Below are 27,759 nucleotides of genomic sequence, written 5' to 3' on the forward strand. Positions count from 1 at the left end.
CTACAAGGGAATACCCATACGACTGTCAGCTGATTTCTCAACAGAAACTTTGCAGGCCAGAAGGGAGTGGCAAGAAATATTCCAAGTGATGAATACCAACAACCTACAACCAAGATTACTTTATCCAGCAAAGCTATCATTCAGAACTGAAGGTCAGATAAAGAGCTTCACAGATAAGGAAAAGCTAAAGGAGTTCATCACCACCAAACCAGGATTATATGAAATGCTGAAAGGTATCCTTTAAGAAGAGGAAGAGGAAGAAAAAGGTAAAGATACAAATTATGAACAACAAATATGCATCTATCAACAAGTGAATCTAAGAATCAAGTGAATAAATAATCTGATGAACAGAATGAACTGGTGATTATAATAGAATCAGGGACATAGAAAGGGAATGGGCTGACTATTCTTGGGGGGGGAAAGGGGTGTGGGAGATGCGGGAAGAGACTGGACAAAAGTCGTGCACCTATGGATGAGGACAGTGGGTGGGGAGTGAGGGCGGAGGGTGGGGCGGGAACTGGGAGGAGGGGAGTTGGGGGGGGGGAAAGAGGAACAAATGTAATAATCTGAACAATAAAGATTTAATTAAAAGAAAAAAAAATAAAAGTCTGCAAAAAAAAATAAAAAAATAAAAAAAAAAAAATAAATAAAAAAAAAAAAAAAGAAAGTACAGCCCTGGCCGGTGTGGCTCGGTTGGTTGGAGCGTTGTCTGTACACTGAAAGGTCGCGAGATCCATTCCCAGTGAGGGAACATGCTAGGTTTCAGGTTCGATCCCTGGCCCAGGTCGCACAGGAGGCAACCAACCGATGTTTCTGTCTCACATTGATGTTCCTCTCTAAAAATCAATGAACAGGATTTAAAAAAGGAGGAAGAATACAAGCTCAAAAGCTTTTAGGAGACAGGAAGCAAGCCTTTGGCTCAGGACTTTTGTGTCTGAGTGAGTGATAAATCAGGTTTGCAGAGAAGTAATCAGAAATTAGACTGGCTGGAGATAAGAGCCTTGAAAGGAGAGGTGTGAGGCCATGGGTTGTACTTGTGACTTGGTGCCTCTTAACCAGCTTAGGGACCATGAGCAAATTACTTACACTCTCACCTGTAAAGTAGGAGACTAGACTCTGGTGATTTCTAAAGCCCCCTGTGGCACTGTCCATGTTTAATGGCCTAATACTTATTCCTTAAGTCATGGGTTAGGCGAGTTCATTCACCTCTCTATTTGAATACCTTCAATGAACACAACAGAGGGCAGTCTCCTCAAGGAGTTCCTAAATCAGCGGGGAGAGTGAAGGCGCTCCCCACAGCTCCTAACACAGGTGCTCATCCGTCCAAGGTCCCAGGACACCAGCAGGCACTGAGGACAGAAAGGAGGACAGTGGTTCTCACCCTTGGCTGCACATTAGAATCACCTGGGAATCTTTATAAAATCCTGATTTCTGGGCCTCATCCTCTGGAAATTCTGTTTCTTTGTTACTAATGTTGTGGCCTCACCCCATAGCAAAGAAACAGAATTTCCGGAGGATGAGGCCCAGAAATCAGGATTTTATAAAGATTCCCAGGTGATTCTAATGTGCAGCCAAGGTTGAGAACCGCTGGAGCAGGAGAAACTCCATCGCTCTCAGGAGGAATTGAAGGTAATTTATTGTTTCAGTCCAGCCATGCTCATGGAGTGTGCCAGGCACTGGGGGGGGATCCCGGGTGACCCTGCCCGACCAGGCCTCTGAATGAAGCCTGCTTATATATATAAACTAGGACAGTGATGGCGAACCTATGACATGCGTACTCATTTTTTGGCTGATTTTTCTTTATTAAATGGCATTTAACTATATAAAATAAATATCAAAAATATAAGTCTTTGTTTGACTATGGTTGCAAAGATCAAAACATTTCTCTATGTGACACGGCACCAGCGTGAAGTTAGGGTTTTTCAAAATGCGGACACGCCGAGCTCAAAAGGTTCGCCGTCACTGACCTAGGAGGTGGAGAAGAAAACACACACACACAAGAAAACAAACAAAAAACCCAGCAACACAGGCTAACAAATAAATAAAAAATAAAACCCAGGTTGTGTGGTAAGTCCTATGAAGGAAATAATAATGAGAGGGAATAACTGTATTTAGGGGTTGGCATAGGCCAGAGGGGGAAGGCTCTTTGGAGACCCTGGTAAGTCACCTGAGCTGAGACCGGCAGGCAGAGGAGAAGCCGCCAGCACGGAGGGCTAGCGATTTCGCCAGAAGGAAGCCCGTAAAAGCGGAGGTTGGAAAGGGCTGGAGCAGAGAGAGAGAGGCCATCTGTGTGGCTGGAGCTGGGAGAGCAGTTAATTCTGGAAAATACAGGATTGCAGTAGCAGTTCTTAACTAAGGGCGATCCTCCCCACCCCGTGTGACGGTATCTGGAGACGTCTGGGTGGCCACGATTTGGGAAGGGGGTGGAAGGGTCTTACTGCCGAGGTTGGAAAACGCTGCTGTAAAGGAGCATTACATCCCAGCTTTGGGTGTTAGTCATTATTGTATAAACTCGTGTTTTTGCCAACTTGAATCCTTCTCCCCCCCCCCCCCCCGCCCGCCCCTTTACTCTCAGAAACAAAGTGAAAAACAGACTTCACGTGGCCCACGGCTTCGTCCACTCCCGTAGGAAATCCCGTGGCCGAGGTTCCGGGGCCTGCGCGCAGCTGAGAAAGCCCCCGGGGCAGGGGCACCTCCGCCCACCACCCGGAACGGGCTCCGCAGCGGGGCGCTGCTCCCGGGGGCACCCCTGCCGAAGGGACCGGGTTAGGGGCAGGTAGGGAGCACGTGTGCACGTTCTGTTTGCATAATTACAAATCAATGTCCAAAACAATGCAATGTTGAGTCTATGCATAGGAAAGAAGTGGAGGTGCCATCGAGGGTTGAAACTCCCGCCGCCCGGACTTCTAAACCCCCTTCCGCGCGGGCCCGGGCCCCGGCTTCCCCTCCCCCACGCCGCCCGGCGCTGGCCTCACGGTCTCTCTGGGACCCCGTGGCCCGGGGCCAAGGCTTCGCTTTAGCCCCAAGGTCCCTCGGCCTCTAACCCAGACCCCTCCCGGCCCCCAGCCCCCCGGCCCCCCGGCCACGCAAGGGCCTCCGCGCTGCCGCCTCACCTGTGGGGGGTGGGGGTGGGAGGCGTCTCCCCAGGAAGCCCCGCGGCAGGCTGTCCTCGAGGAACCGGTTACCCAAGTCGAAGGCACCGTTGGGTCCTGGGTAGCCCCGCACCCCCGGTTTCCCGCGACGCCCCGTCGGGCCAGGCGTCGGAAGGGCTGGAAACGCCGAACTAGCGACTCCGGGACATCGGCGTGAGGACTGGTAAACTGTGCACAGGTGTCCGGCCGGGAACACGGGCCGCTGTGAAGGGGGCCGGGCGTGGAGGGGGCCGGGCCTGCCAGGGGCCTATTGGACGCCGCTCGGCCCTTCTTTGCATATTCATGAGGCAGGGAGAAGGCTGGACGCCGGAGTCCGCTTGGAGAGGTGATGAATTATTCATGAAGTGTTTCGCCCCGCCCTAGAAGGCCTGGTTGATTATTCATGAGCTCGAGAGGCGGGTTTGAACCGGAAAAGGCCGTTGTGGCGCCCTCGGCGGGGAGAGTTGGACGGGCGAGGGCCGCGAAGGAAAGGGGCCCCGGAGGACTGTCCGTTTCTAGTCTTCTGTGAACTTTTCCTTTTCTTTTCGCTGGAGAGTTTCGAACCCCGATTTGAAAGTCTATCGCGGGGCGCCACATACTGTGAGGAGGAACGTCGGGGCCGAGGAGAAGGCCTGGGGGGAGCTTGTAGGTAACACGGCCCCCTCCCTCCACGGTGGGCGATGGCGACGGTCACGTTTCCCCGGGGTTGGTGGGGGGGCGGGCGGGGGGAGACCGTTCCCCGGGGACACCCGCACCCCCACCATCTTAGGCAGCGTTTCAGTTGAGATGTCGGTGGAAGAGGAGGAATCCGTCTCGGAGAGGAAGGTGGCGGAGGCGACCAGGACTCTGCGCGTAGCAGGGAGTCGGGCGTGGAACGTTCGGGATTGCGCTCCGTGAGCTCCGGTGTTTCCCCCGCCGCCATGGCGGCTTCCCCGCCAGGATCGATGCTCAGCGCAGACCCAGACAGAGGGTGGGGATGGGTCCCCGCCAACCAGTGACCTGAACCGTCCTTTCACTTTATACCCGGGATTTGCCGTTTAATCTCCGTGGACTTTAGCTCCCCAAACACTACAGGGGGGAGAGTGTCTTGGAAACGCAGGATTAGCCAATCGCCAGAACGAGTTCAAGTTTTGCAGAGCACTGGACGGGGCGTGCGGTACATCATGTACTTGGCTGGTCAAAACGGAAAAAAGAAAGAAAGAAAAAAAAAAAAGTATGCGCTTAATCTAATTAGGGGGAGCATCTCATTTCTCTCCCAAGGAGCCATAAATCTTTTGAGATGTGTGAACAGTCTTTTGCATTTTTTGTAATCCTAGGGGAAGCTTAGCACATTGTAGTCGCCCAGTAATAAAATGTTGAATGAATGATTAAAGTAGCGTGAAGAAGATATTAAAAAAAAAAAGCTATGAACAAATACCCAGCTAATAGAGCGGAGACCATTTCCTCTGCGTGAACCTGGAGCAGGGGAATTATCGGGGCCAAATGGGATTTGTTAAAAGGGGGAGTCATCAGTTATGAAAACAGACGCGGTGAGACCTTGGAGTCCCTGGATGACCTTTGGCAAACCAAGTCCCCTGGCTGGGCTTTGCTTTCCTCTTCTTTATAGTTTTGTATCTTAAATTTAAAGCCATGACCCCTTTTGAATTAATATTTGTCTATGGTGTGAGATGTAGGTTGCGTTTCTCACCTAAATCCACCCCCGCCCCCCAAGTCTTAGGGGTTTCCTATTGTGCCAACACCATCCTCCTATATTAAAAAAGGCTAATATGCAAATCGACCCAATGGCGGATCTACCGGTGGCTATGATGCGCACTGACCAGTAGGGGGCAGATGCTTAACGCAGGAGCTGCCCCCTGGTGGTCAGTGTGCTAGCACCGCTCAGCCAGAGGCTGGGCTCACTGCTGGCGAGTGCAGCGGTGGTGGTGGGAGCCTCCTCCACCTCTGTGGCAGCGATAAGGATGTCTGACTGCCAGCTTAAGCCCTCTCTCCCCAGAGAGCAGGCCTAAGCCGTCAGTCGGACATCCCCCGAGGGCTCCCGGACTGTGAGAGGATGCAGGCTGGGCTGAGGGACCGCCCCCCCCCCAAGTGCATGAATTTCGTGCACTGGGCCTCTAGTTGGTTATAAAGACTACTCTTCCTCCACTGAATTGTTTACCCTTTTCTTTAAAAGGAAGGCACTGGATTAGTTATAGAGGATGTCTCTTGTCCCTTCAGTTGTAGAGCCCATTGAGAGAGGAAAGACGGGAGGGAGGGAGAGGGAGACGGAGAGGGAGAGGGAGAGGGAGAGGGAGAGGGAGAGGGAGAGGGAGAGGGAGAGAGAGAGAGAGAGAGAGAGAGAGAGAGAGAGAGAGAGAGGAGGGTGAGAAACACTGATCAGTTGCCTCCAGTACATGCCTGACTGGGGATCAAACCCGCAATCTTTTGGTGTATGGGGCAACGCACCAACCAACTGAGCCAGCTGGCTTGGGCCCTATTTTATTGCTTGCAGTCATTAAGGGAAACAATTGCCATGTTGAGTCAGATTGGAAGGTTACACTCGGAAGTGAGAGTTATATTCTGAAGTCGACAAAGGATCCCTTGGAATCTTTAAGGACCAAAGAAGTATTAGGTGGTTTTCAGCCTCATATAAAATATTGTAAAAGAGTGTCCCCTAGTGCTGCTCTGAAGAAGTCATTTGAGAGGGATTATTACCTGTTCGTTATCTCTGTCACCACCTTGTGGCCTCAAATAATTCTGCCGTCTTCTATTTGCAAAATCTTCCAGAATTCTTGCATTAATCTATACACAAAAACAGATCACAGGGTGATCCAGAATGGAATTTCTTTTAACGGACTATTTTACAAATATTTTGGTCAGAACTGGCTAAAACCTTGAAAAGAAGCCACAGTTTAGATTAAAGCCTTTGAAAAGAAAAGGGGAATTTTACTTCTTTTTTTTTTTTTTAATGTAGTGAAGCAATGGAAAGAAAACCTGTTTTGTTTTTTCCTAAGGAAGGGCTTAAGATGGAAGAAGCAACAGGAGGGCATCTAGGCGGGGCTGCTTTGGCTCACTGAGAAGTCACAGGAAAGGGGGCCTTGGAGATGGGCCCAGGGGGCGAGCCTGGGATGGGCTGCTGCTGCCCATTGCTGCCCTGGTTGCCAGTCTCCTGGGTCCTTTAGAATTTAGGAGACGCACGCCTGTGGGGGAAGGTGTGGGTGTGCTCCCGGGAGGCGGAGTGCCTAGATGTACTTTAAACAATGGTTTTTATTGTGGTAAAATGTACACAACAAAATTCAACCATTCTCTCAAGTGTACAATTCAGCAGCACCAAGCTCATTCACAGAGTTAGACGCCCATCACCACTATCCATTTCTAGAAAATGGGCATCATCCTGAACGGAAAGTCTGTACCCATTAAACTTTCCATTCTTCCTACCCGCCAACCTCTGGTAACCTCTGTGCTACTGCCTCTATGAATTTGACTACCTTCCTCATATAAGTGGAATCATGCAGTATTTTTCCTTTTGTGTCTGGCTTCACTTAGCATAATATTATCCATATTGAGGTATGTGTCAGAATTTTATTCCTTTTTCAAGCTGAATAGTTTTCCATTCTATATACCACATTTTTAAAAATTCAACTGCTGATGGATAGTCCATCTTTTGGCTATTGTAAATAATACTACTATGAACAATGGTGTGCAAGTATCTGTTTGTATCCCTGTTTTCAGTTACCTTGGGTATATACTTAGAAGCAGAATTGCTGGATAATATGGTGATTATTTAACTTTTTGAGGAACTGCCATGCTGTTTCCATAGCAGCTGCACCATTTTGCATTCCCATCAGTAGTGGTTTTAATTTTTCCACATCCTCACCAATTGTTATTTTCCATTCTTTTTGAATAGCCAACCTAATGGGTGTGAAGTATAAACATTAAATTTTGAATTGGCTTTGAAAATCAATTACACATGAAGCTAATTCAAGAAATTATTTTGAGGTGCTGCTATATGCAAAGCACTGTTACATTTTGGGGGAATAACAAGGATGAAAAAATACATGATTGATGTATATATGTTTTTTGGGGGAGAGTCAGTCCTCACCAGAGGACATTTTCCCACTGATTTCTAGAGAGAGTGGAAGGGAGGAGGAGAGAGAGAGAGAGAAACATCAATGTGAGAGAGGCACATTGATTGGTTGCCTCCCACAAGGGCCCTGACCAGGGCGGGGGATTGAGCCTGCAGCCGAAGTATGTGCCCTTGACTGGAACCAATCCTGGGACCCCTCAGTCCGCAGGCTGATGCTCTATCCACTGAGGCAAACCAGCTAAGACTCATTAGGTGATTTATAATATTTTTCTCCTCCAGATGTATTTGGGAACAAGTAAGTCAACTTATATTTTCATTGGGTGGTTGGAAAAACTGATCCAGAGATTTTATGCCAAATTTAAAAAAAATTGTTTGTGGAGATCAAAATGTTTATTAAACTAATTTTCCAAACAATATAGTCAAATGCTAATTATATAATATTTCTTTGGAATATTCACAATAAGGATTATGTTGGGCAAGGTCTCTAATTGGTTTATTTTTTTCTTTTCTTTCTTTCTTTTTTTTTTTTTTTTGCAGGTTAGACTTTAAAGAATCCTGATACGTTACTATAATGGCCATTGCTCAGCTCTCTCACTCCACCAAAATTCCCAAGGCATCTAAGGTATTTAGTAAGAATTAAGGCTGCTCTGTCTCTGCAGTAGCCTATTCTCCATCTAACTGCTTCACTAATAAACTTTATTTCACTTAAAAATGGAATAAAAAGAAAATTAATGACTAGTCAGTTCAGAATGATGATTTTAATCTTTGGCATTTTTTTTTAACAGCAGTTTTATCAGTTAATTGGCACAAAATTTATGGCAGAGCGTGTCTACATTTTAACTGCCTAATGGACTGAGGATGTTCGGAAAATTAGAATAGACTCCTACAAAATGACTTACTGGGTGTTGTTTCATATTTATATATTTAGATTTTCTAGGGTAAAAGAAATCAGAAACAAAAAAGATGTTTAAAGAGAATGGTTCTTTGTTATACGTTCACTTCCTGAAACAATTAGGAAACTTCTGATGTACAACATGACGTAGTTATAAGAACTGAGGGAGAGAAAATGAGAAAAACTTGTATGCTCGGATGCGTGGGGGAGCATGCCAGGGCTAGGCAAACTTGCTGGTTTATCTTGGCAAGTTTATCTTGTCCCATGACATTCATTTTTTAAAAAAATATATTTTATTGATTTTTTACAGAGAGGAAGGGAGAGGGATAGAGAGCTAGAAACATCGATGAGAGAAACATTGATCAGCTGCCTCCTGCACACCTCCTACTGGGGATGTGCCTGCAACCAAGGTACATGCCCTTGACCGGAATTGAACCTGGGACCTTTGAGTCCGCAGGCCGAGGCTTTACCCACTGAGCCAAACCGGCTACAGCGCATGACATTCATAATGAACCATTTATGTATCCATTGAGAGCCCCATATAATATATATGTAATACTGTATTATCCTCTAAATGAATACATAAATAAAAAACTTCACCCTGACTGGGTGGCTCAGCTGGTTGGAGCATCGTCTGGTATACCAAAAGATTGCGGGTTCGATTCCTGGTCAGGGCATATACCTAGGTTGCAGGTTTGATCCCCAGTTGGGGCCAGTATGGGAGGCTGCATCGATGTTTCTCTCTCTTCCTCTTTAAAAATCAATAAAAACAGATCCTCGGGTGAGGATTAAAATAAAAAGACTCTTCACCTTCTAGAAGTTTATAATCTCGTTAAAGTAAGATTTGCAGGAGTTAAGTCAATATACAAAGTAACATATGCATTACATATATGAAAGAGTAAGGCAACGCAAATTATAAGAATTTATAGATTTTTATATAGACTGGAACAGTTTATATATTCCTCATGAAGGAGATGGGACTTAAAGTGAATCTTGAATGATGAAAATGATTTTAATAGAGGAGAGAAAAGAGAATTCCATGAGGGAAGCCTATCACATGCCTTGCCTCAGAATAAAAAAATGAGTGTGGCGTGTTTCAGAGAATAACAGAGAACCGTCCTTACTGAATTGGAGTGTCATCCTGCTGAACAGAAATAGTAAGTAAAAATGAATAGGAACTCTGAGGATAAAATAATATGGATCCTAAGGCTAAGGATCTTATACTTTATTCTGCAGTCAATAGCAAGTCAGTGGTTTTGATCAGGAGAGTGAGTAAAATAATTCTTTCAGGAATATTAAGCTGTAGCAGAAATAGGAAATATTGAAGTTGAAGGAGAATTATGGCAGAGAGAAGGCAGTCATCTTTCTTGCTCGAATTTAATGTACTCACCAGGCTCCTGTCTCATTTAGATTTCTAAGTGTGCTTCCCTCCTGGGGCAGAGATGCTGAGCCATATATATGAATTGCAATCAACTTGGCAGTTATGTTTCTCACTGAGTATTGACAAATTGACCTTTTGATGTAAACCAGCGGTTCTCAACCTGTGGGTCGCGACCCCTGAAAATACATCCTGCATATCAGATATTTACATTATGATTCATAACAGTAGCAAAATCACAGTTATGAAGTAGCAACGAAAATAATTTTATGGCTGGGGGTCACACAACATGAGGAGCTGTATTAAAGGGTCGCGGCATCAGGAAGGCTGAGAACCACTGACAGATCTTTGTAGTTTGGACTCCGTGAGCTACTTCTCCCAGTAAGTTTTAAGTGATTTTGCTATTTAATACTTTAAACAACAACAATAATAACTATAGAAGCTAACATTTATTCATCACTTACCATGTGCTAGGCACTGTGCCAAGGGATTTACTAATATATTATTATTTCAATTAAACTTCGCAGTAAAGAAGAAACCGAAGCTCAGAGAAATGAAGTAACTTGCCTGAGGTCATATCACTTGACAGCTAAGCTGTAAAACATCACATGTCATCAGCACACTATCTTATTAAAATAATTTATAATAGTGTTGTTTTACAGTATTTATAGTATTTTCATGTATTAGGCATGATAAAAACGATAGCTAAATGAACTAAGTCAGCCAGAGAAAGACACATACCATATGAGTTTATTTGTGTGGAATTTAATGAACAAATCGAACTACCAAGCAAAATAGAGACAGACTCATAGGTAGAGAGCAGGCAGACAGCTCTAGAAGGGGCAGGTAGGATGGGGGGGGGGGGGCTGTGAAAGGATTGAGCATAAAAGTGAGAAAATAGAACTATGGATATGGACAACCGTGTGGTGATTGCAGGGTGGAGGGGGATGGGTGGAGGTGGAAGAGGGCATAGAGGGGGTAAAGGGTGATGGGAGAAAATTAAAACAAAAACATTAAAAAAGACAGCCCTGACCAGTTTGGCTCAGTGGCTAGAGCGTCGGCCTGTGGACTGAAGGGTCCCAGGTTCGATCCGGTCAAGGGCATGTACCTTGGTTGCGGGCACATCCCCAGTAAGGGCTGTGCAGGAGGCAGCTGATGGATGTTTCTCTCTCATGGATGTTTCTAACTCTCCATCCCTCTCCCTTCCTCTCTGTAAAAAATCAATAAAATATATTTTAAAAAAATAATAAAATATAAAATAAAAAAGACAATGATAGCCCTTAAAGTACTAGACCAGCTGAGCTGAGAAAAATATCCCTAGAGAATAGAGAAGTGACAGAACTCTGGAAACCTTTTCTAACCATTGATCTTCGTTACTACAAATGTGTTTTTACATTCTATATTTAAAGTAAACATCGTTATACTTTCAGGTTATTTAATTTTACAAATTATTGTTACTCAAGTATTGCCTTTTAACTTTTGGCATGTTTTCAATAAGTTACTCTATATGCATGCCATGCCAGCTATTACACAATTACCCAAAAGAACCTTAATTTTTCAGGATTCATGGATACAAAGATCAAAATACACAAATGCACATTCACACCTCATATACACCGAATTCTCCTTGAGCTTCAGTATTGCTTACTTCTACTACAGCTTAATATTCTTCAAACAATTATTTTACTCACTCACCAGATCAAATTTGCTGACTTTCCATTGATTACAAAATAAAGCATAAATTCCTTAGCCTCGTTTTTACAACCCATTTCAATTTCTCCCCAAAGTTGTTGTTATACATGCAAGAGTAATAATTTCAGCCCTGGCTGTGTTGCTAAGTGGTTAGAGTGTCTGCCCAAGCACAGAAGGATCATTGACCAGTTGCCTCCTGCAAATCAGGTTCGTGCCCTTGACCAGGAATTGAACCCCGATCCTTCAGTGCTCGGGCTGATGCTTTAACCACTGCGCACACAGGCCAGGGTGAATACTAATCTTTTTCATCGTTTTTTTCCAGAGATCAATTTTCCCATCCCAAATTTGTGATCAGGAAGAGTCACTGACAATGGTGAAGAAACTTTTTGCTACTTCTGTCTCATGTATAACATATTTAAGGGGCCTGTTTCCAGAAAGCTCTTATGGAAACCGCCATTTGGAAGGTAAAGTTGAACTAAATGGTTACTTTGGCTATTATATCCCTTTTCTCTGTTTGGCAGGAGTAAAGCTTTAATTTCTCACAGAGTGTGCTGAGTCCAAGTCATAGGCCATAAGAACAATTTGCTAATTAATTTTCCATTTTAATTTGACTATGTTTAGTGGTTTTACTTATAGGAACTATTAGTTCCTAGCCAGATACCAAATGACAGACTAAGGAGAAAAGAAATCTATATGGATAAGCCCAGTAAATCTAAACTAGACCTATAAAAGCAGCAGCCAAATCAAAATCTATTTGGATGCTATGGATTTGCATCCAATTAAATTTGTTCTTTGACTTGTACTTTGGCATTGAGAGCCAGGTGAAAACTCTTCTTCCTGGTAACATATATGTAAATATGCTGTAAAAATGCATATTCATGCCAAACCCATTTGTTGATTAGCATGTATATTTAAACAATTATTATTCTAATCAGCTTTGGTCCTTTCTCAATGCCAGGCCTTCAACTTGCCTTCCTCTTGTTTCTTTTTTATTTGTATTTTTAAAATTTGATCTGTGAGAGAAGAAGGGAGAGAGAAAGAGAAACATTGATTTGTTCCATTGAATTATGCATTCATTGGTTGATACTTGTATGCGCCCTGATCCAACCCACAGCCTTGGCATATTGGGATGGCGCTCTAACCAAATGAGCTGCCTGGCCAGGACCTTTTATTTCTGGTGTCCTCAAACTTACGATCTCCTTTTCCTACATTACAAGCTGTTCGGGGCTCCTTTTCTTCTGTTGAATTTTTAGGAAATGTACCCGGGCCTCCTCAATTTTTCAAAATCTTATTATTTGTTTAAAAAGCTGGATTATGATAACCATTCAGAAAACCCTGCTGATGTGTTACTAAAGTAGGAACTATCATTTGAAAAATAAATAGGTGTGGTCTTCCTCTTGGGAGCACACACACCTTTCTTCCCTCTCAGGCCTGCGTCCTAACTTTTCTCTCCTGAACTCTAAGGGTCTCCACGAGACTTGCAACCAGGGGAGCAGCTGGCGGTAGCAGCTCATGCCAGCTGACCCTCGACCCTGTCTCCGAGGCCCCTTTTCTCCGACTTTCCAGCGAGCTAGCAGCGCTCATTTCGATAACATTTCCAGAGAGCCAAAGCCACCCCTCCGCTCTCTCCTGCCGCTGCTTCTATCCTAAGTCCTTCCTTGTTAGACTGTCCCCAGCTTTAATAAACATACGCTCAAAATAAGAAATAAAAAAGCAAATAAATATGGAGAGCTTTGTAATTTTTAAATGTTTTAACAACATGGAATAATTTTAATATTCCTCAGTAGAGATAGAAGTGACATAATTTTTAGAATAAGAAAACAATATGAAAAGGTGAAGTGACTTATTCAAAGTCATACATGAATCAGTGATTGATTTTGGACTTATGTGAACTAAAGATTTTTAATACAATTTTCTGTCCTCTCTATGTCATAAGAAAGTACAAACCCCAAAGAAGAAGAAAAAATAAATACAAAATAAATTTTAAAAAAGAGAAAGAAAAAAGAAGTGACTTGAGATTGAAGTGTATGTTTTAAATTGGTTAATGGAGATGGTCTCAATACTACCTGATTATTTAGAATTTAACAGAAGCAAAGAAGTGACACAAATTGATTTTGCAGCCAATTCATTTGTGCAACTGTTGGGAATGAAAATTTTTTCTTCTACCCTTCTAGATTCCTTGAATTGTCTAGTAATTAATTTGACATAAGGTTAACACAAGAAAAACACATTTAATTTTGTATATACAGGAGCTCCGTACAAATATGAGAGCAAAGGCAGTCAGGCAATTCAGATGTATATGCCCTTCTGAGCTAAGCAGTGGGATAAGGGCCAGGGAGTTTCAAAGAGAAGGAGGGCAGTTCACAGGAAGATAAGAGGAGCAGGTGTTTGGTAATCAGATGTTCTCCCTGTTAATGCAGATTAGCAAGTCTATCAGATAAAATGTTATCTCTGGTAATAGCTCTCTTTCTGGGCCAGGTCCCCTATCTAAATACTTTTAATCAGTTAATGGAAAGGTAAAAGTTTACCTTGAGTCAGCTGGGTCTTCCATTTTTTTAAATACCAGTGTGTCTTCTTTTAAATTGATTTCAGAGAGGAAGGGAGAGGGAGAGATTGAAACATCAATGATGAGAGAGAAGCATTGATCGCTTCCTCCTGCTCACCCCCTATTGGGGACTGAGCCCGTAACCTGGGCACGTGCCCTGACCAGGAATCCAACCGTGATCTCCTGGTTCATAGGTTGATGCTCAACCACTAGGCCACACTGGCCGGGCGAGTCAGCTGGGTCTCGATTGCCATTCGCTTCAAATAATCCACATGCGAAAGTGGCACATTTGGGAGTAATATTTGGCTCCCTTCACTATATTGTGTAAGGATAGACTAAACTAGAATCAAAATCAGAACGAAGCTAATTATCAACATAGGATTTATTTTTAGATATTTACTAGTAGAGAGTCCAAATATTTTTATAAGCTATAAAAACTAAGTTTTATAAATAAAATAGTTAAAGGAAATACCTTTATTTAGAATGGACAGTTTTAGTCCAACGGTCATTTAGTAGATGAAAATAGACTGTGTTTCTATTTTTGTAGACCTCAAGTTAAAAATCCTCCGAAAAGATGAAAACTCTCCTGGGTCAGTGCATATTATTAAATGGTAAGTAATTGAAATTTTGCAAAAGTTGAATATTATTTTTATCATGGCTGAAATTACCCATAAGACTTTATTTGGTAACATCATTTCTTTCTTTTTTTAAGATGTTCACAAACTTTATTTTGACCACATTTCACATTTTAGATTTAAACCCTTAGGGTGACTATCTTGCTGCCAGAGATTTTAGAGGAAATGTGATGAACAGTTTGGTAGGCAGATGGTTCCAACAACAAGGATTTTGCAAATAAATTAACTTCTAGTTTTGGCAAACAGAAATTATGACTAAAAAGACAGGAAAATGCCAGCATTTACAGAAATCATACTGTACAACATTCATGGGTATTGTTTACTGAGAGTCTTCAGTGGGCCAAGCTCTAGGGCATAAGATTTTACATCATGATTTTATTTATATCTCAAAACAACTTTATGAAGTAGGTATTAATTGTTTAGTTGAATAGAAAATGCTGTAGTTTGTAAATTACACAATTTATGTATCAGTAAGAAAAAAAAAAAGATGTTGCTAATGAAACCAAGACACACCACCAGTTATAAGAGGCATCCTGATATTAGAGATGATAAAATATGAAAGAATGTGCATCTTCACTCTTATGAGATATGTTATAATCCCCATGTTACAGATGAAGAAACAGACTTCATGGGGCTCAGTTGCTGAACATCACATAGGTAGCAAGTGGTACACCCGGGGCTCACATCGGGGTAGCCTGACTTGGAAGCCCACGCGTGTAGCTATTTATTTCATAGTGTGTCTCCATCGGTGTTCATGCTGCATTAAGTGAAACTAAATGTCTCTTTGTTGTTGTGGTAACAGTTCTTTAAAATAATTTCTTTCTGCCTTTTTAAAATAATTTTCTACAAATTTGTAATAATCAATGTAATTTGAAGATACTGACTTAGTGTTATTTTTGAAGTCAATAGACTTGTATAAAGAAAGAAAAATATCAATCAATCTTTGATTAGTCATGATAGCATGCCAGTGTCCTAAACAGTATGGAAACCAACATGAAAAATAAGATGTAATTCTGTACCCTAAAATTGCTTACCTGTTATTTATAAAGTTCTATTAACACATTGAAAGGTATTGGGAGTTTTAAAAATTTATTAAATGGGAAAGGTAACTAAATGATTATCAATTTAATGTACTTCAAAGCAAAACATATAAATCATTTCTGTATTTGGAATTTTTTTGGCTTTGAATCTAGTCCAAATTGACATCAACATTTATTTCTTGACAGGATTCAAGGTTGTTTTGACGCTTTGGAAAGGGGATACGTAAGAATGTTTTAACATTTACTCAAAGACTCATCTTTTATCCCTTAAAAAAAAGATTAGCCTTTATTTTGTTGTGTTTAATGTTGTACTAGTGCCTACATTTGTATTCATAAACCAGTTTCTTTTTATTTTAAGTTTTTGCTGTCCCATTGATGTCTCATTTACATCAATTAGAAATGAAACCCTCATTTTTCTCTTTTACATACTCATATCTTTTGACCACAGAATTTCCTCTGAAGTCACTGGAAGAGACCCACAGGATGTGGGAGAGGGGAGACAAGAATCTGGCATTTAGCACACTGAGCATGTTCAAATTAGTGCGATTCAGTTTGCAGATATGAAAGGGAAAATGGACTTGAACAATTCGTTTTTATTCTGTGTTGGTTATTTTGGTAACTGTGTTTGGTGTATATATATAATCTGCTCCCTCAAAATAAGTACTGTAGCTCAAATTTTTTAGAAATGCAGCTTAAATTTTAAGTGCATCAGATCTTCCTTGCTGCCCAAGACAGCTACGAAGGGTGTAATAATTAGAGGCTCTAGTCCTAGCTAAAGAGACAAAATATATAAAAATGAAATGCCTATTACTGCTTCCTCCCCTTTCTCCATCTGTGTCTTCTTCTCACTCTCTCAGTTTCTATTTCTTGAAGAAATCTTGACGTGATCTACAGGGCCTGTGTGATCTAATCTCCATCTGCTTTTGCAGGGCATCACTCTCACCATTGCTCACTGTGTTCCAGCCACATCACACATCTACAATATGCCCCGTGCCTTTTACCTTTCTACATATTCTTCCCTTTTGGCTAACTCCAGTACCTTCCCGTCTCAGCCCAAATATTTACTTCCCGGGGAGGCCTTTTCTGACACTCCTCTTCCCCCGCCCACATTGTTCTCAAAACATCTTGTGCTATTTCTCTATAGCAAATAATACAATTGACACCTATCTGTGTGATATTTTTTGTTTAATATTTCCTTCCCTGCTGGTCTGCAAGTTCTGTGATCCAGGTCATGTCTTTTTTTTTTTTTAATCTTCACCAAGGATATTGATTTTTGGAGAGAGAGAGGAAGGGAGGGAGGGAGAGAGACATTGATGTCAAAGAGAAACATCAATCAGTTGCCTCCCATAAGTGCCCAGACCTGGGATCAAACCTGCAGCCTAGGTATGTACCCTGACCGGAACTGAACCCACAGTCCTTTGGTGTATGGGACAATGCTCCAACCAACTGAGCCACTGGCCAGGGCTGAGGCCATGTCTATTTTTGAATGAATAAACTTTTCATTAAATAATTAGTATACAGTAGAGTTGCACTGTGTAGTCTTAAAATCAATTGTATGCAGTAACCAAAATAGCCACACAGTGTCACTAAAGTTTTAGTCCTTTGGGTGAAATAGGTGAGTAATTTGCTATGAAATTGTGGTCCTTACATTTTGTCATTTGTATTCTAGTTTTAAAATTTTTATGATAGGCTTTATTATATCTCTATCTGTATATCTATATATTCAAGCAGAGAAAATCTGTTTATAGTAATATATAGATGTAGGGAGAGCAAAGGTTTTATAGATTTATGTCAGGCTTAAAACTTTTTAGTTTAGTTGATTTGTTTCAAAAGGCACTTTTTAAAAAAATACTTGTGGCACATTTAATTTTTAGTAATAACAAATTATTTTCATATCTTTTACCTCCCAAACTATAATATAACAACTAGAGAATAAGGATAATTATTTTCTTTTTCTTTCTTTTCTTTTTTTTTTTTTTAAATCCCTCCTCTTCCCATCATAACGCTGGGTATGTAATAGGCACTCACTGAGTGAATAAATAATTAGGACCCCTTTTGTTCTGAATAATATTTTTTTCAACTCAAAACTTTGGACCTCTCTGAAATAATATTTTAATTAGCATTTAATGAATATAATAGCAACATAGGTGCAAGTATATAAAATATAATAACTATTTTTTTTTCTTGAAGCTACACATGGCAATACTTACAGTAAGTATACATTTAAAGACCAAGCCTCTGCCTCTACTTCATTGTCTTTTGGCAAGTGAAACATTAAAACAGTACTTTCCTCTGCTTTCTTGAATTTCTTTATCTGTCCTATGATATTTTGGAATTTTTAAAAAATAGAATTTGTGATTTTTTAATAAAATATCACAAACTATTTCTTTGGCATATTGTAATACATGGGAAAATATAGGATTACCAACTGCTTCATCTATTGGCTATCAGGATTTTATTTTTTGAGTTTACAGATTGAAGTTTTGTTGAGTTTTCTGAAGTTTTACCTATTTCTGGGAATAGCATGGTGAATGTTATTAAGATATAAAGAAAATGAGATATCATTGAGAGTCTTAGATATATTATTTATTTAAAAATTGTAAACCATAAAAATTATTTAGAATTTATTTGTAACTCAGTCACAAATCATAACCGTAATCATAAATGCCTGGTTATCAATTTTCTTATGGTCAGTGTTTACAGAATACTCTAAAAGCTATATTTACAAAATGAGCTTATTCTAGCTCTAGCTTGAACTATCTATCTATCTATCTATCTATCTATCTATCTATCTATCTACCTATCTATTTCTGTACTCAATATAGCACAAATTGAACTCTTCATATAGAACAGGGGTCCTCAAACTTTTTAAACAGGGGGCCAGTTCACTGTCCCTCAGACCGTTGGAGGGCCGGACTATAGTTTTAAAAAAAACTATGAACAAATTCCTATGCACACTGCACATATCTTATTTTGAAGTAAAAAAACAAAACGGGAACAAATACAATATTTGTATTTGCATGTGGCCTGCGGGCCGTAGTTTGAGGACCCCTGATATAGAACATGTATTCTATGAGGAGTAATCTAGTATCTTTCAGAAATTAAGTGCTGTTTATTTTTCCTTAAACAGCTTTACCCAAATCCCAAGGAACCTGAGGTAAGAACACACATAGAGATGGGTAGTATATGTACATTATATTTAAATATGTTTACCTACATTGGGGCCATAGATTATGTTACTGGGCTGCCACATGAGCAAAGTAACTTATAGTGAGCTCTTTCAGTGTTTTATTGTAAATTTCACCAATTCTTTATTATGAGATTTTAAAAACTACTTAGGGGCATTGAAAAATAAGCGTGGAGTAGAACTGAGCCTGTTCCCTTACATGTTAAGAATCTCTGCTTGTATAAACACCGTATTTTATTACTTATTTTAACTGATTCTGAATCCTTTTTGTTTGTGGGCTTTTGGAAGATATGGCATTATTGTAAGCTTTTTTCCCCCAACTAAATTCTCCCCTTTTTGACCTATTCCTAGATTTTCAGAGCTTTACCTCTTTCTTTCTTTCTCTAAATTTCTTCCCTCTGCTGACTGAGTTCTACTCATCCTCAAGGCCAACTTACCTCCAAATATTTCATGAAAGCCTCGTTGCCTCTTCTGTTCACACTAATTTCTTCCTTCTCTAAATTCCTTTTTCATCAGTACCCCACAATTTAACACTCTCAGTTGATTCATGTAGATTACTTTATCTTCCCAACCAGATTGTGAATTCTTGAGATCAAGAGACTTGTCTTGTTTTCTCTCTCCCCAAGGGGATATGATAGTCTTGGGCACATAATAGTTACATGTGCTGCTTTGAATGGACACTGGCGGTGGCACAGACATGGAGGGAGAGGCCTTTCATTCTTCTCACTCTCTCTACTTTCTTCCTATCTTTCCTTCTGGTTCCTTTACCTTTTCTTTGCTTTCCATTTCCTTCTCTAAGCCAATGGGTTTAGCCTGATTAGTGGCATTCAAGACTAAGTTAAGCATTTTCAGTCTTTAAAATCCTTTCAAACACATAAATATGTGTTTGAACAGGCGGAAGAAAACGGGTACACACAGGCGGGCAATAATTCTTTAATGCCAGAGCACCTCTGGGGCTTTGTCTCCTGTGTAACTTCAGAATGCTTCCCCTTCTAGCTCTAATGGGGAGTTTCCCAAACTAAACCCTCCTGCTAAATTGTTAATAAATCGGTCGCTTCCCTAGCGCGGAAAATTATTATGTTTTCTTATGCACACACCACTTCAGCTCTGAAACCGGTGGTTTTGAGGTAGTGAACTGCTAAGCAAATTGGGCTTAACGACAGAAAAATCTGACAGAGAGAGGAGAGCTATTAAATGAGCTTTGCTACACGCAATGTACATAACAGGGAGTTAGGAAACAAAGGCTTATTATATAAGTTCTGAGCTATCATTTATGAGCCTGAAAAAAAAAATTGAATGCTTCCAGACTCTTCATTATTGGCATTTATCTGATATCGTGCCATGTTTCCTGACTCATATCCATAGAACTGTATCCTCCACTGCGCAAAACGGCACAAACAGTACCAACATGAATGTTTACCTGAAGTGAAAATACATTTTACCCGCGGATTAAACTTTGCAGCACACCTGTGAGAGTCTGTCACGGTACGCAACTGAGAACCACTGTCTTAAGTAAAGGGTGCTTACCCAGTCCAGAGGCCGACAAGAGTTTGAGCCACACACAGAGTTGCTGTGCTTGTGCACTTGACGTTTTGAGATGAACTGACAAAAGTAACTAAAGTAGAAAAAGAAAAGTGACGTAGTAAAGAGGGATAGTGTAGCTTTTCTGCACACACACACTACAGAATGCGTGGAGGGTATTAATAAGTGTAAGCCAAACTGTAACTATGTTAAGGAAAGATTTATACAACTCAACGCATGATAGACCCCTAAAGAATTACTATATGAATATTGTGAGGGTACAAATCAAATATCACATGTTTTCATCCTCAAATGATCTCAGACAACAGATAGCACAACTGAATAAAAGTTGTATATTCTCAGTTTTGCTAAACAATCTGTTTATAGAAAGGTCATAAAGGATCTGTTCTTGGTACAATTTAAAATATGAAAGATAGCTCAGAGCACGGAAGCTGGAGTTGGCTGGGAAGCATGGGCAGGCAGGAGGAATAGGCACTGTTTGGGCGACAGGGCAGTTACACTCAGCGGCAGCGAAGAGACAACGACGCCATGTAACTGGCCTGTCCGACGTGAAGCTGTTGCTGCGGGCGCTCCAGTCTCACACTCCTCTCCCACTGTGCAGCGCTCCCGCGGTCATCTCGGGCGATTGGTTCCAGGACCCCGGTGGTTGCCAAAATCTGCAGATGCTCAAGTTGTTATATAAAGTGTGTGGTATTTGCATATAACCTACGCACATCCTCCCGAAGACTTTAAGCCATCTGTAGATTACTGTAGTACCTAATACAATGAGGTGCTCTGTAAATAATTGTTACGCTGTGTTGTTTAGGGAATAATGACAAGAAAAAAAGTCTGTACATGTTCAGAACAGATACAACCCTCATAGGCCTAACTACAATAGTGTACGTCAGCAGCCACATGGCATATTTTTTCCCAAATATTTTTTTAACTTTTTTTATTTTTAATCTTCATGCAAGGATATTTTTTCCATTTAGGGAGGGATAGAGGGAGGAGAGAGAGAAATAGAGAGAGAGAGAGGAACATTGATGTGAGAGAGACACATTGATTGGTTGCCTTCAGGCCAGGGATCGAACCCGCAACTGAGGTACGTTCCCTTGATTGGAATCAAACCCATGACCCTTTAGTGCTCGGGCTGATGCTCTAACCACTAGCCAGGGCCTAAATATTTTTGATCCTTGCTTTGTTGAATCTGAAGATGTGGAACCCATAGATCTGACTGTACTTACAAAGCAGCCTTCTGAACTTAGTTGGATTTTTCAACTCTTGCTAGAAAAATGTTTTTTTTTTCTTTTAAAATTATCTCCATTAAAAATCAGTGTTCTTCGAGTTTAAGCAGATGAGCTAATTTCTCTAGGACCTGTTCACTTGTGATTAATGGGATAGCAAATCTATGTATATAAAAGGCTAAACAACCACCAGACCATTCGACTATCCAGCCGATAGCTATGATGTGCACTGACCACCAGGAGGCAGATGCTCAATGCAGGAGCTGCCGAGCTGCAGTGACTTGGCAGTGGCGGTTCTTGAGTGACGCACCCTGGAACCAGAGAGGAGGGAGCCCGATTCCAGGGTGCATCACCCGAGAACTGCCCTCTCGCAATCCGGGACCCCTTGGGGGATGTCAGAGAGCCAGTTTTGGCCCGATCCCCACAGGCCAGGCTAAGGGACCCCACCTACCAGAGGGACCGTGCTCACACTGCAGACGCCCTTCGAGCCGTGGCACCACCCCAGGTGCAGCTGGTTGGGAGGGATCACGGGAGGTTGGCTCCAGGGCATGTCCGGCCCGTCTCGCCCAGTCCGCTCACTGGCCACCTTCTAATTAATTTCCTTCCAATGTGCATGAATCTGTGCACCGGGGCACTAGTCATATAATAAAGAAAAGTAACAAGAGCATTGAGACTTTTTCTGATCAACCTAACATCCTCATTCCCACATTTCCACGGAACAAATAGATAAATGAAGGGTATATTTTATGTTCTGACCTAAACTCATATCATTTTCCTGTCTTTAATACCTTCTCCAGCTCTGTGGACACACTATAGTATATCTGGGCCAAATGTTTGCTTCAACTACTAGACAATTATTATATTTTAATTGGAGTATATCTCTCATGAGGAAATTTGCCCTTCTTTATTTCTAGCTTTCTTAACAATGAGGGGAGAAGATAGCAATAGTACCTAGTTTCAAGTGCAGGATAAACAAAAACAAGACCTGAAATCATAGATCCTAGTTTCTTTTCTATTTTTTCCAGTTTTCCTGTTGCCATTCTAGTCTTCTCTGAATTACTGCGGTAGCCTCTTATTTAAAACCCTTCAATGGACTTGTGTTCACTCATAATAAAATCTGAACCCCTTACTGTGACTGACAGGCCCCCAAACCTCTGCCACCTCATCTCCTGTGCTCTCCCCTTTGCTCCCTCACTGCCAGCCACTTGGCCCCCTCTCTGCTCCTGGGAGAGGCTTCCTTTCTTACTTCAGGGCCTTTGTATTGCTGTTCGCTCGGCCTGGAGCACCCCATCATCCCCTCTTGTCACCCAAGACTCAGCTCAAGCACGGACCTTTTCTGTCATGTTCACCACGGTAACTCCAGTGCCTGACACAAAGTTCAGTAAATATCTGTTACATGAGTAAATGGTTTCTCAACCGGTTCCACTGTCATTTACTTACGCTGGTCACGTACTTGACTCTGTGCCTTAGTTTTTCCAGCTTTAAAATGGTAACAATTGCTCTAGCCAGTTTGGCTCAGTGGATAGAGCGTTAGCCCACGAACTGAAGGGTCCTGGATTGAATTCCATTCAAGGCCACTTACCTCAGTTGCAGGCTCAATCCCCGGCCCTGGTTGGGGCATGTGGGAGAGGTAACCAATGGATGTGTCTCTCTCACATCAATGTTTCTCTCTCTCTGTCTCTCCCCCTCCCTCCCACTCTCTAAAAAAAAAAAAAAAAAAAAAAAAACCAGGAGAAAAATCCTTATCTCTATATCTGCAAAGATTATTCCTGAATAATGTAATGCTGTGAAACAAACAGGTAAGTACGAAGTATAGTAGATACGAAATGAAAATGTTTCTTATCTATTATCAGATAAGATTCTGGATTTCTGTTTAAATTTATTTTTCAATTACAGTTTTCATTTGATATTTTGTATTAGTTTGAGGTGTGTAGCATAGTGGTTAGACAGTCATATACTTTACAAAGTGTTCCCCCTGATATTCCCAGTCCCCACCTGGTACCGTGCATAGTTATTACAATATTATTGACTGCATTTCCTATATTGTGCTTCACATCCCCTTGACTATTTTGTAACTACCAAAGGATTTCTTTTTTAAAGTAATTTATTTCTCTGTTTCCTTTGATGTTTCTAGAAAGTGACTGAGATATACAAGTTCAAATTCAAATACACAGATGAAGGAATCACTATGGATTTTGACAGGTAGAATCTAATTGTTTAGAACACGAGAAATAGATATGATTGGGGTAAACATAAGCCTCTTGAGGCCACAGATGGGCCTTATGCTTCCTTTTGAACTCTCCCAGGAACCCTACAAAGAACACCAGCACTGCTATACGGAGGGATCGTGTAATTGTTGAAATTTCTGGTGGGAATAGGGGCGTCCTCTGCTTCCCTCTTTTTCTCATAGGTGGTGTTAGTAGGCTCTAAAACAGTTATGCTTAAGTGGTTGAGAGTTCCAATTCCCAAGGCAGAAGGCTGTAGCTTGGAACCCCAGCTCTGACTATTCTGGTTATATAACTTTGGACAAATTACTCAACCTCCCTAAATATTAGTATGCACAGTGGAGTTGATAATACAGTATCTACTTCGTATGGTTGTTGTGATGATTAGTTACAATGCATATATTAAGCTGTGACCATGTCTGGCACATAATAAACACTCAGTGAATGGTACCTGGTGGTGGTGGTGGTAGTGGTGATAGTGGTCCCCGAAGGCAATGGTGGTTGGTAGACAGCACAGCAGTAGAAATTATGTTAATGAGGCCGTCTACATGGTGCTGACGGAAGCGCTCCAAAGGCTCTATCTTCCCACTAAACCAAAGTGTCTCCACTGCAGTGCGAAGATACTGGTCCTCTGCCTCTGAACCTGGGGTGGAGGGGACCACTGAACGATTTGCTTATAGACACAGTCACTGCCATCTGCTTACCTCAGTATGTCACACAAAAATAATTTTCTGTGGATGTCTTAGGATGGAGAAGACTGGGAAGCACTGTATTTTCCTAGCACGTCTCAAATTCCAAGTGTTTAGGTATACTAATAGGTTAAATAGCAAAGACAGGGCATTTGCTTCCGAAGGTCCTAGTGCGGACGGAGATGTTTTAGTAAGGAGCCACGTTTATTTTCTTTATTTTTTCCCAGGAGCTTTTGGGTTTAGAAAGAGCCAAAATTTGCTGATGAGATGGAATGGAAATGGAGGGGGAGGATGATGGGAAAAAGCACGCGTGACAGAGGACTCCATGCCAAGGGGATGAGTTTCCCTGAACGGAATGACTCTAAAGAGAAATGTGGCCTAATTCTCAATTTTCTACTATTAGCTCTGTTTCATAATTTATTGCAAGTTTGAGGATGTCTCTCCAAGATTCACTTCCTTAATTATTTTCTCATTTTTAAGACTTACAGACGGCACTAGGATGTGAAGAGGAAGTAAGTTCTAGGAATGAGAATGAGAATATAACCCTCATTAGCTAACATCTGTATAGCACTTCACAGATTGTTCAGCACTTTTCATACATGTTCTCTCACACAAAACAGGTGCCTTTATCCTCTAAAATTCAAATGTATGAACTACTGACAACCAGAGAAATCTCTCTCTCTCTCTCTCTTTTTTTTTTTTTTACTCCTCACCCAAGGATATTTTTCCATTGATTTTTAGAGAGAGTGGGAGAGGGAGAGGCAGAGAGAAATATCATACGAGAGAAACATCGGTTGGTTGCCTCCAGACCAAGTACTGGGCTGGGGAGGAGCCTGCAATTGAGGTATGTGCCCTTGACTGGAAATTGAACCCAGAACCCTTCAGTCTGCAGGCCAATGCTCTATCCACTGAGCCATACCAGCTAGGGCAAGAAATTTCTTTTGTTATGAAGCCATGTATGTCAAGAGGTGAGCAGTAAAACAAATGGCCAAATCTTTCAGCTACTAAGAAGGAGAGACGGTAATACATATTACTGATTCCCTAGAAACCAAAGGTAGACATTTGTTTAAATAATCACCATATAAAATTACCGATCACCTCTTCCATGGTAAAGATAATTTTGCCTTTTAAAAGAGTGCAGGGGAGTCTTGAATATGATTTTATGTGAATATGACGTATACTGAAGAAACCCATGAGCGAAATGGCTATCTCTGGTTACCTATTTCAGATTGGTTAAATCCTGGTAGACAAAACTGAAGGTTATTCAGAACTGAAACAGGAACAAATGTATTTACTTAACAATGTTTGTTTTAGGAATTCTCACTGCCTCTAATAGTTCAATTACTGAGGATTATTTTTCAGTATTGAGTGCTTACTATGTGAGCGGCAGTGTGCAAATATATTATAGTCATACTTCTTCCTGGAAACTACTCAAATGTGAAACGAATTGGGGAAGAAAATTCTTAGGAAAAAGAAAACGTTAGAATTGGAAAGTAATTTTGTCCAACTTGTTCATTCATTCCTTAATTCAGCAAATATTTATTGTGTACTTACTGTAGCTGGGCGCCAAACTTAGTACTGTGGAGAGGAAAGGTGTAGAATTCATAGTCTAGAGGGGGACATACAAACAGCTATAAACAAGGGTGAGGTACGGGATTATCAGGGAAGACTTCCTTGACGAGGTGACACATGGCTAGGTATTCAAGAATGACTTCGGGAGAGTCAGGAAGAGAAGTGGGAAAAGCACAGGAAAGCAAATTGCAAATGCACGTGGATGAGAAGAAACTGGATAGTGATTACAAATGAAGGTGGAGGTGAGGGCATGGCTGGTCATGAAAGGCGTTGTACGCTATTCTCGAATTTGGTTGAAAGGTGATGGATGTAATAGAAGAATTTTAAGCAAGCGAGTGACATCAGCAGATTTTTCTATTAGCAATATTATTCCAGCAGTGGTGTGGGAAATTTTTTCAGTATGGACAAGAAAAAAGTGGGAAGAATAGTCATATTATCATAATCCATGTAAGGTGAGGAGGGGATACCTCCGAGAGATAACAGATGATAGAAAGGCCCAGAGTTGATGACCGATTTTATACTAGAAAAGGTGTAGAAATGTGTGTAAGCTTATCTCATAAATGAGCTAACTGTGTCCATGTGACTTGACTGAGGTTATTCAGCTCATACCAGCAGAGCCAATATTAGCTGTCAAGTCTCCTCATTCCAAATCCATTGTTCTCACTATTATAGCATGTGGCCATTTTTAAATCAAATTTTAAAAAATCAGGTCATATTTAAAATACCTTAAGGGAACTTGCTATAAAGAAATCCTTTGTATATTCATTGTAAAAAATACAACCTCTCCTCTAATTTACATTCTAAAAGAAGTCTCAAGAGTGTCCTGATGTTAATTTCTTTTTATTTGATCTTATAGTAAAAAGTTTTGTTCTTTTCAAAGATATTTTTGATATTGTATATGATTGAAAAGGATGCTGTTTTTTTAATGTGGTTATAGCAGTAATACAAGCACCGAAAGTGGGACAAAGAGGGGACATATGAAGAAAGCCAGCATTCTACTACTCCGTAAATTGTATACCCTGATGCAGAACCTTGGACCCCTTCCTAATGATGTTGTACTTACTATGAAACTCCACTACTATAATGCAGGTAGGTGCCGACCTCTAGTCAAATTCCTTCCCAAGTGTGGAAGTAATATTTCATGTACATAGAAGGATTTTGCAAGCATCAGAAAAGTATCTCTGTTGCTCCACATGAAAGATGAACCTGGTTTGTTCTATTGAAACTCAGTTTTCTTCACTCTCTATTTTGCAGTGACCCCCGATTATTACCAGCCCCCTGGGTTTAAACACGGGGTGAAGTCACACATCCTGCTGTTTGAGGGGGAGCCCGTAAACCTGCAAGTGGGAGTGGTCTCGACTGGCTTTCACAGCATGAAGCTAAAAGTCGCCACGGAAGCCACCAGAGTGTCCGATTTGGAGGATAATCTCTTCCAAGAGAACAGCGTCACCGAGATGGCCCATCAGGGTCTGGACAGCGATGAGGAAGAAGAGGGAAGCAACAACCAAGTAAGGCAAAGCTTTAGGGAGCCTCCATGCTTCAGTGAAGCAGCTGACACAGTTACTGTGCAGGTCAGATCACAGTAGCAGGGTCTAATGGAGTGCGCCAGGTATAAACACAGAAACAGTAACAGGGTCTAATGGAGTGTGCCAGGTATAAAAGCTGGGTAGTTTTGTTACAGTTTTTATACCTGGCACATCCATTAGACCCTAACCTTAAGGAGTGTTTATTCTAAAAAAAAAAAAAAAAAAAAAAAGTACTGTCTTTAAGAAGGAAATATACTTGGTTATATAAAATTGTCCACAACTAGGAGGAGAAAAAGACTTTGCAATATACTTCTTTTATAAAAGATACCCATGAATTTAGAAAATTTTGGATTTTCTATCTTTCATTTATAAGTAATAAACATATTCAAAAAGAGTCCAGAGGCTTTGCTAGAAGTAAA

At 41.2% G+C, this 27,759-nt stretch overlaps 1 protein-coding gene across 3 annotated transcripts in view; it reads left to right on the top strand.

Moving 5' to 3' along the window:
* The first annotated feature begins 3,542 nt into the window (after positions 1-3,542).
* Positions 3,543-27,759, top strand: part of HORMAD2 (HORMA domain containing 2) — a 51,280-nt gene continuing 27,063 nt past the window's right edge. Inside the window, exons 1-10 of one of the 3 annotated variants that reach the window (XM_081113673.1) lie at positions 3,543-3,776; positions 7,732-7,816; positions 11,479-11,620; positions 14,249-14,312; positions 15,563-15,599; positions 17,567-17,587; positions 18,507-18,533; positions 23,463-23,530; positions 26,752-26,903; positions 27,069-27,322. In XM_081113673.1, coding sequence (XP_080969799.1) covers positions 7,766-7,816; positions 11,479-11,620; positions 14,249-14,312; positions 15,563-15,599; positions 17,567-17,587; positions 18,507-18,533; positions 23,463-23,530; positions 26,752-26,903; positions 27,069-27,322 — 816 coding nt within the window. In that variant the 5' untranslated portion in view covers positions 3,543-3,776; positions 7,732-7,765. The remainder of the gene's footprint in view (positions 3,777-7,731; positions 7,817-11,478; positions 11,621-14,248; positions 14,313-15,562; positions 15,600-17,566; positions 17,588-18,506; positions 18,534-23,462; positions 23,531-26,751; positions 26,904-27,068; positions 27,323-27,759) is intronic. The other 2 variants (XM_081113674.1, XM_081113675.1) reach the window with 2 other exon arrangements.

This window comes from Myotis nattereri, assembly GCF_964212035.1.
Source record: "Myotis nattereri genome assembly, chromosome: 19".
NCBI classification, from domain to species: domain Eukaryota; kingdom Metazoa; phylum Chordata; class Mammalia; order Chiroptera; family Vespertilionidae; genus Myotis; species Myotis nattereri.